General features: G+C 49.5%; 1 protein-coding gene across 1 annotated transcript; it reads right to left on the bottom strand.

The window, feature by feature from the left end:
* Window positions 1-3,277: 3,277 nt before the first annotated feature.
* Window positions 3,278-13,045, bottom strand: LOC124462719 (partitioning defective 3 homolog B-like). The gene is made up of 3 exons (XM_047014317.1): window positions 12,767-13,045; window positions 9,059-9,160; window positions 3,278-3,665 (listed from the first exon to the last, which is right to left on the bottom strand). Exons 1-3 carry the CDS (start codon window positions 12,881-12,883, stop codon window positions 3,501-3,503), a joined length of 384 nt encoding a protein of 127 aa, XP_046870273.1. The 5' UTR covers window positions 12,884-13,045; the 3' UTR covers window positions 3,278-3,500.
* Window positions 13,046-14,016: the final 971 nt, after the last annotated feature.

The following is a 14,016-nucleotide window of genomic DNA, read 5'->3' as shown; positions in this document are numbered from 1 at the left end:
ATGCTAATGAGAGCCGGCGCCGCTTGTCGTGGCGGAGAGGCCGATGGCCGGCCCTGCAGAGAGCGCTGGCGAGGGCGGAGCTGGTCGAGGGCGGAGCTGGTCGAGGGCGGAGCGTGACTGGACGTGTGGGAGACCCTCTGCGACCTTCACCCTTCTCACAGCCGCTGAGGAGGAGTTCAAAACTTCACCCTCAAATCATAAACAGCGAGGGTGTTTGTGTGTGTGTGTGTGTGTGTAAAAGAGAGATTTTTGGTTGTGAGGAGCCAGTCTGAGCCTCACTGGAAGAACACACAGATGAATGGCAGTGCGATGCCAGGGGCCAGGGCAGTTGGTGTGGCATGGTTCATTCTTCTCTGCCCCAACCACTGCAGTTCTTTGGATATAGTTTACACAAAGACATGTTCTCTCACACACTATACAATATCACTTATAGCAATAGAACATACTGACACATACACACACACACACTGAATTCTCTGCAAACAGACAAACAGTGCCACCTAGCAATGAATACAGTCACTGCAACTTCCATACATCCAAACACACACACACACACAAAGCCAGAGCACAATGCCCCCCAACAACCTCCCTCACACACACACACACACACACTTTCCCAATCTCATCCCCTTTCTCTCTTTAATCAATCCATTTTTCTTCTCCTCTCTCATCCCTCTGTCGGCCGTGGTGTGTTTGCGCGACACCGCTGTATTGAGATCCTTGGCTTCTGTGTGCTCGTCGTTTATCTTAGAGTCCCCCTCTTCTTCTACCTCTCGCTCCCTCCTTTGAAAGTGGGATGCATAATTCAGCAGGCGCTCGCTGCATCCTGACAGTAGTGTGGTAACCCAATCATCTCTCTCTCCCTCCCACTCTCCCCCTCTCTTTCTTCCCGTCATAAAACTCTACCTGTCAGAAGTCGACAGTACCCCCGCGTGGCTTACAGTGTGACTCATCTTGAACACGGGTTCAAGTCTCTCGGAGAGACTCGCACATTTGTCCTCTAAACCTCTCCGTTTCCCGCGCAGCAGCCCTCCACCGGTGCACCAGCTAGGCCTCCAGGGCGGATATACACCGTTCTGACAACGTGGAAAAGCTGCTCCTTAAAATAGATGGGCTGCTGTAGCCGAATTTCAAGTGCATCCATCTGCAGCAACATGCCACGCCAGGCTGCTGGGTCTGTGCGGTTGTGAGGTTGCATTGAGCTTGTCGCTTGCGGCGAGGTTGTTGCGTTTGTCGTGAGATTGCTGTGAGGTCGTGAGTTTGCTATGAGGTTGTCGCAAGCTTGTGGTGAGGTTGTCGGGAGGTTGCGGTGAGCTTGTACGTTTGTCGTGAGGCTGCAAGGTTGCTGTAAGGTTGCTGAGAGGTTGTTGCGAGGTTGTTGCTAGGTTGTTACGAGGTTGCTGCGAGGTTGCAAGGTTACGGTGGTTGTCGCAGGGTTCAGGATGAAGTCGGCAGTGCTGCAGCTTGAAACAGTTCGGATATAAATAAACACAAAGCCGTTTTACTAAGGAGCCATGAGGTACTGATACACAGCACCCTCCACACACTCATACACACACACACACACACACACAGAGGAGAACCATCAAAGGAATGCAAGTCATCTATGCTGTTTAAACAACTAGAAAATTGGATAGATTACCATAGAGACTCCGCTAATCCTGTCTCTCCTCTGCTGTGTATCTATAACCTATCTCCAGATGTGCTGGATTAGCCCCTTGTAATACACACCTGGCTTTGGACTTACCTCCCCCACACAGGCAAGCATACACACGTACATACACAAGCACTAGACACACACAGATTCAGATATAGCAGGCTGGGTCCTACCCAGGTCAAATCAAGTACGGGGCTGTTTCTCTGTCTCTCTCCCTTTCTCTCCCTGGCCCTCTCTGCCTCTCTCTCTCCCTGGCCCTCTCTCTCTCTCTCTCTCTGTGTCTTTCTCATTCTCCATCTTTCCGTGTCTTTGCCTCTCTCTCTCTCCGTCTCCCAGTAGGGAGGGCTGAGGCTGCATCTCTCTCCCACACCTGGTCTCTACTTTCAACCACTGTGATGGAGCACTACCTAGTGCCCACTTTATAGACACACACACACACGCTTACACAAACACACACACTTTGCCTGGTGACAGCTCATATTATTATTTATGCACACTCATAAAGGGAGAGGGTAAACTCTCCATAAATCAAATGGATGCCCTGGAGGCTGGGGAGTAGAGGAGGAATGGGGGAGAGGGGGAGAGGGGGGGCCCCCAGGCCTCGTATTTCTCAAACCCACAACAGAATATAGAAAAAAAACAACCATTCATCACTCCCACACAGCAAATCCATCCCCCCTACAGTACAAACACATCACTAACAGTAAGCTGGGCCCTCACTGTGTCCTTTTCTAGCCCCCCCCCCCCCCCAACCCTCCCCTCCACCCCCTCACACACACACCCCCCCACACACACACACAAACTGTTCTGGTGAGGCGCTAATAATCAGCTTTTCCGTCTCCCCTGTGGCCCAGGCAAGGCCAGCTGCTCCCTCCAGCCCCCTTACCTCCAGCCTTCCCTCCCTCCCTCCCTCCTTCCGTCTCTCCCTCCCTCCCCACTTCGCTCTCTCCCACCATAGCCCAGCTCCCTGGAGGGCACAGGAGAGAGCCATGGAAGGAGTGATTCACTTGGAGCTGCCGTGGCTGGAGGACCAGTCACCTGTAGCTCTCTCCGCCATCCATTTCACTCGTTTATGAATGCCTTCTCAACCGTTCCTTCCTCTTTGCTCGCCTCTTCCCCTAATTTTGGTCTCTCCTTTGTTGACGGCCACCCTCCCCGTTTCCCCGAGTCTATTTGCATAGTTTCCCTACCAACTAATCAACGCCGGCAGACGCCTAATAGTCTTTTGATACACAATTAGCCGTCTTAATGACTATTTAAACGCTCTTAATAAGCACTCAATAGACACCCAGCAGTCCCAACCCCCTGTTCCGCTCCCCATTAGACAATGACACAGAAGGCCAGTAGGTTAGCCCGGGCTTAGACGACGACACTGAGAAGAGGGAGGGATGGATGGAGGAAGAAGGGAGGGGGCGTGGGAGAGAGGGGAGGGGGGGGGTGGGGGGCTCGAAATGATCGGTCCATGAGATGGTTCAGGAGGTACTCCAAAGAGACTTTGTAGCCAGTGTGGGCTTAGTTCAGGTGCACTCCTCATGAGATGAGGGAGGGTGGGGGTCGGGTGACAGGCGGAGGGATAAGGAGGTGAGAGAGAGAGAGAGTGGGTGGGAGGGTTGAGGAGGTGAGAGAGAGTGCGTGGGAGGGAGGGTTGAGGAGGGTGCAGATGCAACGCTCCTCCTCCTGCCCTCCTGCCGCGAGAAGGCCGCATCAGACAGTGTCGATCGCCCGAGTTATTCAAGTGGGCGACTCGGAGACATTGGCTCCTAATCAAGAGGAGTCCATTCATTAAGGTAATTCGTTAGCGGAGGGTGGGGAGTGTCCAAGGACACACCGCAAAGAGGATTCTTCACATAACGGGGGCAACGGGGTCGGGGCCGCTGGCTGGAGACGGGCGCAGGACGACGGGCACAGGTGTGGGCGCCGGGGCGGTAATTGCGCCAGGAAGACTATTACGTTTTTTTTCCTCCCATCTTTCCTTCGTCCAGTTAACCCTTCTCACCCCCTGGCAGGGCTGTATATGAAAACACACACACACACAGACACACACACAGGGAGAGCGTGACTTACTCTTGATTTGAGTTATTAGCAGTGGAGGAAGGACAGAGCAGGGACAAACAGTGGGGGTGCTGGAACACACACACATACACACACACCCCCCCACACATACACACACCCCACAAACACACACACACACACACACACACACTGGCAAAGTCAGCTAAGAAAACAGATGGCTCGGCTCGTTTGGTCAGAGTCTGCGTGCTACTGCACTGTAAACAAACCCAGCTCTATAATTAGATCATTTGTGAGGAGATCAGTCTCGCACTCCAACAATCTATAGCCAAGAAGCAACATATCATCCATCACAAGGACACTGATATCATTTGCTGTTGACTGCAATTGTCACGTCGGTCGTCGACTTGTAGATCTGTCTTTGCTAAAGGACCTTTTCGACTCGCTGTGAATCTCGGCCGTGGTGGTGGTGGTGGTGGTGGTCGGGCGTCAGGTGTGTGTGCGTGTGCCGTCAGAGCGTGGCAAGCGCTCCGTCTCTGCTCCCCGCACCCAGCCCGGCTCAGGTTACTGTCTGGATGTCTCGCCCCATTAGGAGCTAATGAGCGGTGGGATCGGACATGCAGGTTACTGGAGCATGTGTGTGTGTGCGTGTAGACTACTGTGCTAGCCGGTCAGGAGGTTATCAGAGAGCACCGCGGCCCACTCTCGTACAGCCCATGTCTGCACTGTAGTGCTGAGGTCACATCGTTGGGGAAGGTGGCCATTCCTTGAATTTCCATGAAAATGAAAATGTGTACAACTCCCAGAACACCCAACACAGTGGCTCTTTCGACATGACACTTGTTCATTTAAATGCGGGACGCCTCCCGTGGTGCTGAAAAGGGCTTTAATTGATTCTAATCAGATAACCCCCCCCCGTCATTCTACTTTGACAGGAGAAAAATCAAGGTCACAATGATGAGATGATTATCCAACCTGGTCGTCTGATTACTGAGTGACCTCTCCCTGCGGGCTGAGAGGAAGACGGAGAGAGACGGAGAGAAACAAGGAGAGAAAGAGAAAGTAAAAGTAACAGGCGAGAAAGAACGACAGGAATGAAATAAGGACAGCCTGAGAGAACTCAAGAAAGAGAGACGGGGGGGGGGGGGGGGGGGTTGGTGTGTGGAAAGGAACAATCCATTGCTTCTGTCTGACCTATTGTTCTGGCCTATGGCACTGTCTGTCTCTCACGAGCGAGCGGAGAGCAGCCCTAAAGCATGCAGCGTACAGACCCGTGTCATCAGGGAGTCTTCCAGCTTTGACTGCTCTCGGTCACTGGAACTTTACAGGGCAACAGCTGACACGCCCCCACATGAACTATTGCCTCTTTGATTTGGTGTGCAGCGAGGCCTAAGTGGACCCCATCCATGTGAAAAGCATTCCTAATCATATGCATTCAAATGGGACTTTTGATTATGGAAATCCCTGCGTCAAGAGGTTTCAATTGCCCTCCGATCGCCTCGTACAAAGACTCTGGATTGTGATTGGTGGAGGGTGACATTTCCCTAGTCAATCTGCTCATCACCGGCCATTCTTAGGTGTGATGCTGACGGCTCTAGCCAATCAGCATGTCTACATGGCGCAATCAGACTTCATTCAGACGGCTGTGTCTGTCGCTGGCATCAGATCCATAACCCTCCAACACTTGACTACATCGCAGAGCTTTCATGGGAGCGCTCATACAAGTTGCTGAAACTCTGCTTGATCTGTACTAAGGGGCGATTAAGCACGTCAATAGGGTTTTCGTCTGATGAGGACAAGATGCATCAGGGTGAATGGATGGTAATTCCAGACGTTCCAGTCTCCTCTTGTCCCTATAGGCCTTGAATCAGACATGGAAAGGATTCAAACCAATTCCTTTCGACGGCAGTTTATTTCACCTCTATTCAACCAAGCAGGTCGATTAAGAGCAAGTCCTTACAAACAAAAGACGGCGTCTAAATTGACGACCCTGCATCCGCAATGAAGCGGCGCCCAGGACGGCATGCAGATGTGACGGATGCATTAGCCGCGCTTCCACACACACAGACACACGCACACACACAGCTGACGGCTGCAGAGTTGCATCCCAACGCTAATAAACAATTTGACATTTTCGAGAGGGATCATTTGGGAAATCTGCTTCACTATTTGCATAGTGTGACCAGAGACCGGGGCCTTTGATGGCTCCTATCCTCAGTAATTAAAAGGCAAATTAGGAGAGACGGAAGGAATCATTAGGCTTTTTTTATTTTATTTTATTAAATCTCCCATGAAATTAGATTTTTCATTTGGTTGCATTTCGTGGTGGGGTATTTTTCTCCCTGTAAAAGCATGTGTTTTGAAGGGTTGGTGAGGTCGTGTGTGCTTGCTCGTGTGTGTGTGTTTGTCTGGGTGTGAATAAGGAGTGACAGTCCATTTATGAGAATCCGTCTTGCTCCCTGCCTTTAATTCCCATTGCTGAGGCGACTGTGTCAGAATAGAGGACGCACCGTCTCTCTCTCTTTCACACACGCACACACACACACACCGAGAGAGAGACGCAAGTATGCACGCGCTTTGAGGCACTTGGGTGTTGTGCATCTAGTTTGCAACTACGTATTTCAGCAGCGACAACATCAAATACACGGCAATTTAAAGTGCACGCTTCCGCCCGCCGAAGACAACCAAGTTATAATGGCGGGAGAAAATGACAGACTTGGTGCATGGTCCAAGTCGGAGCCCATTGAAAGCCACCATGGATTTTGTCCGCTGATGACGGCCTAGGCCCGGAAGGTTCTGACAGCTCCTGTGTGTGTGCGTGGAGAGCGGTAATGGCAGCAGATAATACAGCCTTGGAGCCAGTGAAAGGACCTGAATGACAGCTCTACCCTGGTAAATGGACGTGTGGGAGAGACTTAAAGTGCTCCCTCTGTTATTATCACCTCTTGAGGAGAAGAGAGGAGAGGCGGGCAGGAGTAGTTAGAGCTTTCTGGAGTTTGCCCCCCCCCCCCCCTCCATCCCACCCACCCAAGCCCAACACACACACACACACAGCCGGCATGCTTTCTCCCATCATCGCCACTCATAATCAGTAGCACACAAACCGATTATGGGGATTAGAACGGACACACAGAGTAGTGTCAGAGCAGGGGCAAGCTGCGTGAGGTGCGTGTGTGTGCACGCGTGCGTGTGCATGTGTGTGTGCCTGTGCGTGTGCGAGGCCCGAAAGTAAGAGCCAAAGTTCAAGGTGTGAGAAAAATGCGTTTCAAGTTACAAAGGGAGGTGCTCCAGGAACTTTCAAAACTGGGAAGCACCAAACAGGTGTTCCCTTCGTGTGTGTGTGTGTGTATGTGTGTGTGTGCGGCTACCAGCCTCCGTCCTTTAAAGAACCGCAAGCCCCAGCAACACAGTGAGAGACATGTTGAAATGAGTGAGAGGGATGAATCAGAGGAAGGGAAGTAGGATGGAGTGGTGGATGACAGGGTGGGGGTGAAGGGGAAGGGGTACAGGGGTGACTGTGAGGGAGTCTGGGTGTTTCACCGACGGAGCTGTTCCCCTCTGTCCCCCCTGGGTGCCCCCGATACAGCCCACCACATTTATTACTTAGAGCTGGACCCGAATATTCATGAGCAGGCTGGTGGCCCATGTCCCTAGATGGGGGGTAAATGGAGTACAGCTAAGTGTGTGTGTGTATGTATATGTGTGTGTGTGCACATGGCTGTAATCAAATCACAGCCGCCCCTCATCAACCACCAGTGGTGTCGGGGTCTTGCTCTCCGCTACATGCTACGCGCTAACATAACTTGGCGGGGGGTGGCAGGGGGAGAGAGAGCCCCCCCCCCATTAAGAAGACGCTCGCTGGGGCTGCACTCATGGACAAATAGCTCCCCATTATCTCTCATTAGCATCTGGGGCTAACACACCGCGCACACGGTGCTGTGGAGGGGGCTCACAATAGGGGCACCGCTGGGTGATTGATGGAGAGTGGTGCAGCTTACAATAACGAAACAAAAGCGCGGACGCTCGAATTTAGCAGCAACGGCCACGCTAATAAAAATAAAAGAAACTGTAGAACAAAGGGCTGAAAGCTAATCAAATGATCCAGGCTGTGCATCCGTTTATTAGGGGGCCCCTACCGCAGGTGGCAGAAGGGGAGGTCTCAAGCCTTCACAGCCTTGCGGGGCATTCATGCCAACCCCCCCCCCCCCCCCCCGGCACCCCCAACCTTCTTATCTACACAAAACCAAACAGCCACCATAGAAGAAGAAGCTGCACTGTAAACAGGTCATGTCCATCATTAGAAAACGAACAACTTCGGGGGGGGGGGGGGGGATGATTGATCACTTTAAGCGTCGCTTGTCAAGAACGCCCAAGCGGCAACGGTTAACAGCACGTTGAGAAGTCTTTGTGCTGGTAATCGATGGGTCTTTTCTCTCCTGCCTCTCTCTCTCTCAGCACGTACACTAAATCAGAACAGCCCCAAAAAATACACCAAACCCATCACACACAATTCCTTGTACTTCACTTCTCAAGTTAAAGGTTTGTTGAATTAACACAAGAGAGGAACAAGAAAGTTCCTGTTTAGGTTTTTGGGAGTTCACGCATCTATTATTGGTTGGTTCTCCTCTGAAGACACGAGTGCTAGGAGGCTACAGGCACAGGACTGAGTTCATCCAGCGATTGTTATTGCAGTGTGCAGCACCGTATGAATATTCCAATATCATTTCATATTCCGTTCTTGCTGACTAAGTGTTGGCAATTTATCATTCTTCTGTTCCCAGCTTCATGAATATGAATGACGAACAGTTTATTAGCACATCTTAGGAATGCATAATGTAAAATTAGGAGAAATATAAAAAGGTATATGTAAAAATTTGGAGCAGGTAGGGCGAGTAATTCAGCCCGTGAATGAGAGTGTGTGATCAGCGAATGACTCAGTGAGTGAGTGTATGTACGTGTCTGTGTGTGTACGCGAGAGATCAGGCCTTGTGTTCTGTTCTGTTCTGTTCCCTAAGCCACTTCCTACCCAGGGTTTCCACGGAAACAGACTCCCACTCCACCCCAAAGGGAACAAAGAGACAAAGCTGACCATGACCTCGACAAACACTGCCAGTCACCGTCAAACACCAACATCGTCGAGTTCACCAGTTCCCATCAAACAGGGGGAACTTGCTAAGCAAGTCCTCGCTATAGGCAAGACCATTTTCTCTTTGTGCTCACAAAAGGTGCACAGACGACACACACCTCCACACAGAAGTCACGTCATGTTGGCTCGACGAGGGCAGCAGATACTACGCCATGACACGTGACACCAACGCGAGGTCGTTCCGTGAGAGTCTGGAGACGTGCCCTCGAGGGCCAGGAAGTGTTGCGGATCCCCATGTGGCCTACCTTGTCTCGGTCCTCCACCAGGTCGCTGAGCAGGTCGTCCTGATCCAGGATGCCTCCGTCGCTGTACTTCAGTTGGTAGGTCCGCACCGCAAACTCCCCTTCCTGCACAGAACACAGGGACACACCAGGTCACCGACAAGGGCCGCATCGCCTTTCATCACTCACCAAAGATACTGCGTTTGTCAATGAAGGAACGGAATATTTGACGCCACGTTAAGAACTGAACATTGAACATTGAACACTGAGCGAGGAAGGGCACATGATCAACCTAGTCTATCAGCTGCTGATTTCAGAGAGAGAGAGATCCCTCAGCAAGGTGTCAGTGATGAGCTGAAGGGAGGTGTATTTTATACTGCCCTCAACAACAGCTACAGTCATCACAAGCATCAGAATGGAGGACGTTGGCCTGCAGTACAGTCTGTCATGGCATTGTATCATGGCGTTGTTTGTTTACCATACATGAAAGATGGCGGTTGAGGGAGGTGGGAGGAAGGGGGGGGGGGGGTGTTTGGATGTCCCAGTTTCCCCATTCCATCAGAGGGGCGGATCCATTCCCGGGCCCTTTATCTGCCACTATTGCAACACGGGCCGTGAGAACTGTATATACTGTATTGTCAGAGAGGGAACACTTTGTCCATTGGTGCAATCTGTAATCTGTGCCATTCCTAAAACAATAGAGACTGGGGCCTGGAGCGGTGGCACGAAACCGGTGACCAGCTGCGGAGGCCCTCCGCAGGCTCTGAGATAACACACCAAAACCCTGTGTCAAGGAGAATCACTAAAGAATGTTACTATATTACACAAGATATGTGGGTGAGCTGACTCGGACAACCAGCAAGGAGGGAGGAGGAGGGATGATGGCTAAAGTGATGTAGCAGCTGCCGGACAGAACATCCCAGTTTACAAAACAAACTCAGCCAAGCGCAGGCTTGGCATCTCCCGTGTGCTTGGTTTGTGCCCAGGGAAAGCCAGGTGTATGCAGCAGCGGCCGCCCTCGTGAGTTTTGGGGGAGCGTCGTTGAGCAATGTTTTGAATTGGTTTCTCGCGCGGTCATGTCTCAATGACATCACAGGAAGTGCATAAAGAGAAACGTCTGGTTGTCACAACAGAGGAAGCTCAGAGACAGAGCGGCTCAAACATATTGTTTGTACAGTATGCCTCGAATATCAGACAGCATAATACCATACAGCTGTAGTGTATGTTAGCTGTGGATATGGTTGCTAAGCCATGTTGACAAGCCACCGACAAACCAGAAGAACAAAGCCTTCGGTGTAAATTGTAAGTGTGAGGGTTAGTGAAAAAGGTTATTCCCCCCCCCCCCCCCCCCCCCCCCCCCCCCCCACTCCGAATGTTTAGACTGTATCATGTTGGGTGTGTAAAGAGGCCGGCTGGTGAGGCAAGCCGTCAGGTACAGAGTCCAGGGGCACTGGAGCACACGGCCAGTGGGAAAACACACCAGTAAGAGCTCCTGTAGTCTGTGTCTCCAGGCCCCGCACAAACAGCCCCGCTGGAAAAACAGGTCCCACCTGCAGGGCTGCCAGGATTCTTTCCACCTGAGCAGGAATGTTTGGTTGCAGCTTCCAGTGGAAACAGTGATGTGAGGAGAAAACTGCTGAATGGCTCCCGCCCAATGACATCACAGGACAAGTCAAGGACACGCCCATCTCACGTAATAGATGTAGACCATTGCATACCAGTGTGTGTTGCAACTACGCTACATTATTAGTATCAGGTTCTTCTGGAATTGTAGTCTTTGCTAATAATGATACATCCCTACTATATGATTAATGGGTATCTGACTGTATCATGAGTCCATGAGATGTTAGGCAAGTTTACCTTTGCAGCATACATTTCCTCCCAAGTAAGAGAAAGGGAATAATTGAGTGCGAGAGACAAAAACAGGGGAAAAACCTACTTTCAAAGTGTCATTATTAAACTGCATCATTCCCTTGTACCTGACATTCAAACTTCCCAAGAAGTGAGAACAGAAGGATGGACTGCCAATCAGTCAAACTAAAAAGAGAATTACTGTGACAGTTAAGCGGGTATATTTCCCACCAATTACACTACTAAGTCCCCATTTGAAGCAATATCTCTTCAGCACTAAAAAAATATAACCAAATGCTACACCACTTCAGAGTGGTGAAGCGCAGGCGATTAGCTCGGCACAGTGTTCAATTCGAGGCGCCATTTTTCACACTTTAATCCCTCAAACTCCATAATTACATAGCTGCAGGAGAGCACTGTGGATTCAGCATTCCAAAGAAATTAATGAAGCAGCCAATGAGAAGCGTCCCAACGTTCAGAGGAAGTACACCGAGTGTGTTTAGAGAGAGGTGACAGTTCTGAAGAAGCCTTTGATGCCGCACCGCTTGGAGTTCTTCGTAACTAACAGGGAAACCTTTGAAGATACATGAAACAGGTATCGGGAAGATTTGTTAACAACCAAGTTATTTTCCAAAACCACTGCCTGAGTTCAGTATTGACAGGGAAAAATGATTGATTCTGTGATCAAGCATCATTTGCACCACAAGCACGGCCAACACGGCCTCCCTCCTGGGCCCACGGCTGTAACCTGAGAAGCAGCGACGGACATTGAGATGGTGCATGCTGGGAGTTTCTACCTGTTCCCCAGAGAAAGGGTGACTTTGACATTCCACTGGGTGTCTTTTCCCACACTGACAGGAAACAGAGTCATTTGACACTGCTAACTGTCATCCAAGTACTTGACAGGTGTATGATTGGATTGTCGTTCCTCGGTGTCCTTACACGAGTTAACCAGTCACACGGCTTTACATTCGCTTTGTCAGGATACAACACACTGTAAAGACTAACGACAATCTCAGCAACTCAAAACCACACAACCATAAACGTAGGTGCAGAAGTGGACAGTGAGGCAGAGGTAGCACGTGAATGGGTGTGCGTGCGTGTGCTCTGAAGGACTGAACCACAATGATCCATCCATTCATCCATTCATCCGTCCATCCGTCCCCAGGGTCTGGCTCGGCCTTGTCCATCCTGCTGTTTGCACCAGGCGATAACACTGGGCTGTCACCAACCCTAATCCCAATCACTCACAGCACAAAGCCTGCTGTCCTGTCCACACAGGCCGGCAGGAGACCAGCACAGCACATCAAACACCGACTCCCACCTGGCCAGGCAGATACTGACCGTTTCAACAAGCCACTATTATAGCTGAAGACAGACGTCCCTTGCTAGGCAGCAAACACTTGTAAGTCCTCTATAAAGCCTTGCGCTTGAGCTTACAACATGACTGATTAAAGACAAATAAAAAAGAATGCTTTAGGCTTATAGTGTGGATAAGAAAATACAGCCCCAGATATACCCATGTATCATCTTAATTTTGTATAGGTCTTAAACGAAAGTTTACAAAAGTGCTTCTCTTCTCTGATTAGTTGTGGCATACTAGTCAATTTCACAACAGTCATAACAACATTACCCACAGTTAGGAGTTTCTGTCTACTTGGAAATGTCCTTTCTTTAACACCTGCTGAACTATGGTGATCACGTGATTTGGATTCTCTACCCAAAAGGTGTGATGCAGGAGGCAAGGAACGCGTGGAATGAGACAAGCTGCTCTTTCCCTTCACTTTTAATTACAGCTCAAAAAACCGCTGATATTTTGAATAAATACACTATATACTATAAACTATTTAAATAAGAACATATGACACAAGTAGCCTTTACCTGATCGAGAACTTTTCGGTATCTCAGTGTAGCTTGAAGAATTAGGTCTCGCACTGTCCACCCATCCTTACATGGAACGACCACCGCGATACCACCAAAAGTTACTGTTACTTTCATGGCGTCGTTGTCATCTAAAAAAGTTTTTAAAAAGTTTACTCGAATATTCAAAGCTGTACTCCTCTTTGGATGTTCACCTGTCAAGTGACGAATAGTCTGTACGCGCGAGCGAAACTGGAGCAACAGGTGTCACTGGGAGAAATCACAGGAATGTCACTTCTCAATGCACATGTAGGGGAAGTGTTGACGTTACATAATGTTTGTGATGGCGTAAACTCTATAAATGTTTTACTTTGTTAAACAATTGAGAAAGTTACAAACATTTTTGCCGAAAACAATAACAATTTTCTGCAGTTATGCGCCCCACCGAAACTATCACCGACGCTTACATGAAATCTATTTCTAACGCAATTGATACTTGATGATGTCTACAGGCTACATATATACCATGCTTTAATTCTCTCTTAAATAATGGTACAGTCCGAATTTAACATTTGAGTTAAATTCTACTGAAACCGCACAAACGCATGAACTTCTAAACTACCCCAACTTTTTTTAAAGGGCCAGCGCACACACTGTTGTATTAGCATCGAACATTCTCTGAGCAAAAGGCATGTTCATGTTGTTAGGATACCCAATAGCTGACTCCACACAGAGACAGCAAATGTTCTTAATGTTCAATGGCTCAAAAAGTCATAAATCATACTTTTAAGTATGATGGTTAATTTTAAAGAGGAATGCAAAGTACTTATTTCTATTCACACATACTCACTCAGTCATACCCCACTGTCAACACCCTTTCCATCAGACATTTAGTCATTTCCACATCCTTAATACTCTAGTTAATATTATGTCTTTGTGTACATCCACATACATAACACTTGTCTTCGTTCTTTCCATCCCCCCCTTGAGAGTTCCCCCCCATCCACCCTAAAAAGCACCAGCAGATGGATTCATAATCATGACAACCAATTATTTCTGCAGGCATTGTAATCCCCTCTAAATGTCTCTTCTGTGGGCTGAACAATGGACGACTGGCAGGCTACCTCACCCTCCCCTAGACTCCCTATGCTCATCCACATAAACAAGGTATGAAAGAGAAAGAAAAGGATGAGCCATCTGTAGAGGTAGCCCCGGCTAGCCAATCCCACATTGTGTCCTCCCTCTCTCTGGTGTCCCATTTTTATTCCAGC

The sequence above is a fragment of the Hypomesus transpacificus genome, unplaced genomic scaffold, assembly GCF_021917145.1.
Source record: "Hypomesus transpacificus isolate Combined female unplaced genomic scaffold, fHypTra1 scaffold_235, whole genome shotgun sequence".
Classification (NCBI taxonomy): domain Eukaryota; kingdom Metazoa; phylum Chordata; class Actinopteri; order Osmeriformes; family Osmeridae; genus Hypomesus; species Hypomesus transpacificus.
The sequence above is the reverse complement of the archived record's forward strand: the minus strand, read 5'-3'. Positions and strand labels throughout refer to the sequence as shown.

What these genes read in the sequence shown, in the direction of transcription:
- LOC124462719 (XM_047014317.1), bottom strand. Translation starts at nt 12,883, where the DNA reads ATGAAAGTAACAGTAACTTTTGGTGGTATCGCGGTGGTCGTTCCATGT. An exon ending in ACCGAAAAGTTCTCGATCAG is followed by an intron (nt 9,161 to 12,766) that starts GTAAAGGCTACT and finishes TGTTCTGTGCAG; the next exon opens with GAAGGGGAGTTTGCGGTGCG. An exon ending in TGGTGGAGGACCGAGACAAG is followed by an intron (nt 3,666 to 9,058) that starts GTAGGCCACATG and finishes TTTCATATACAG; the next exon opens with CCCTGCCAGGGGGTGAGAAG.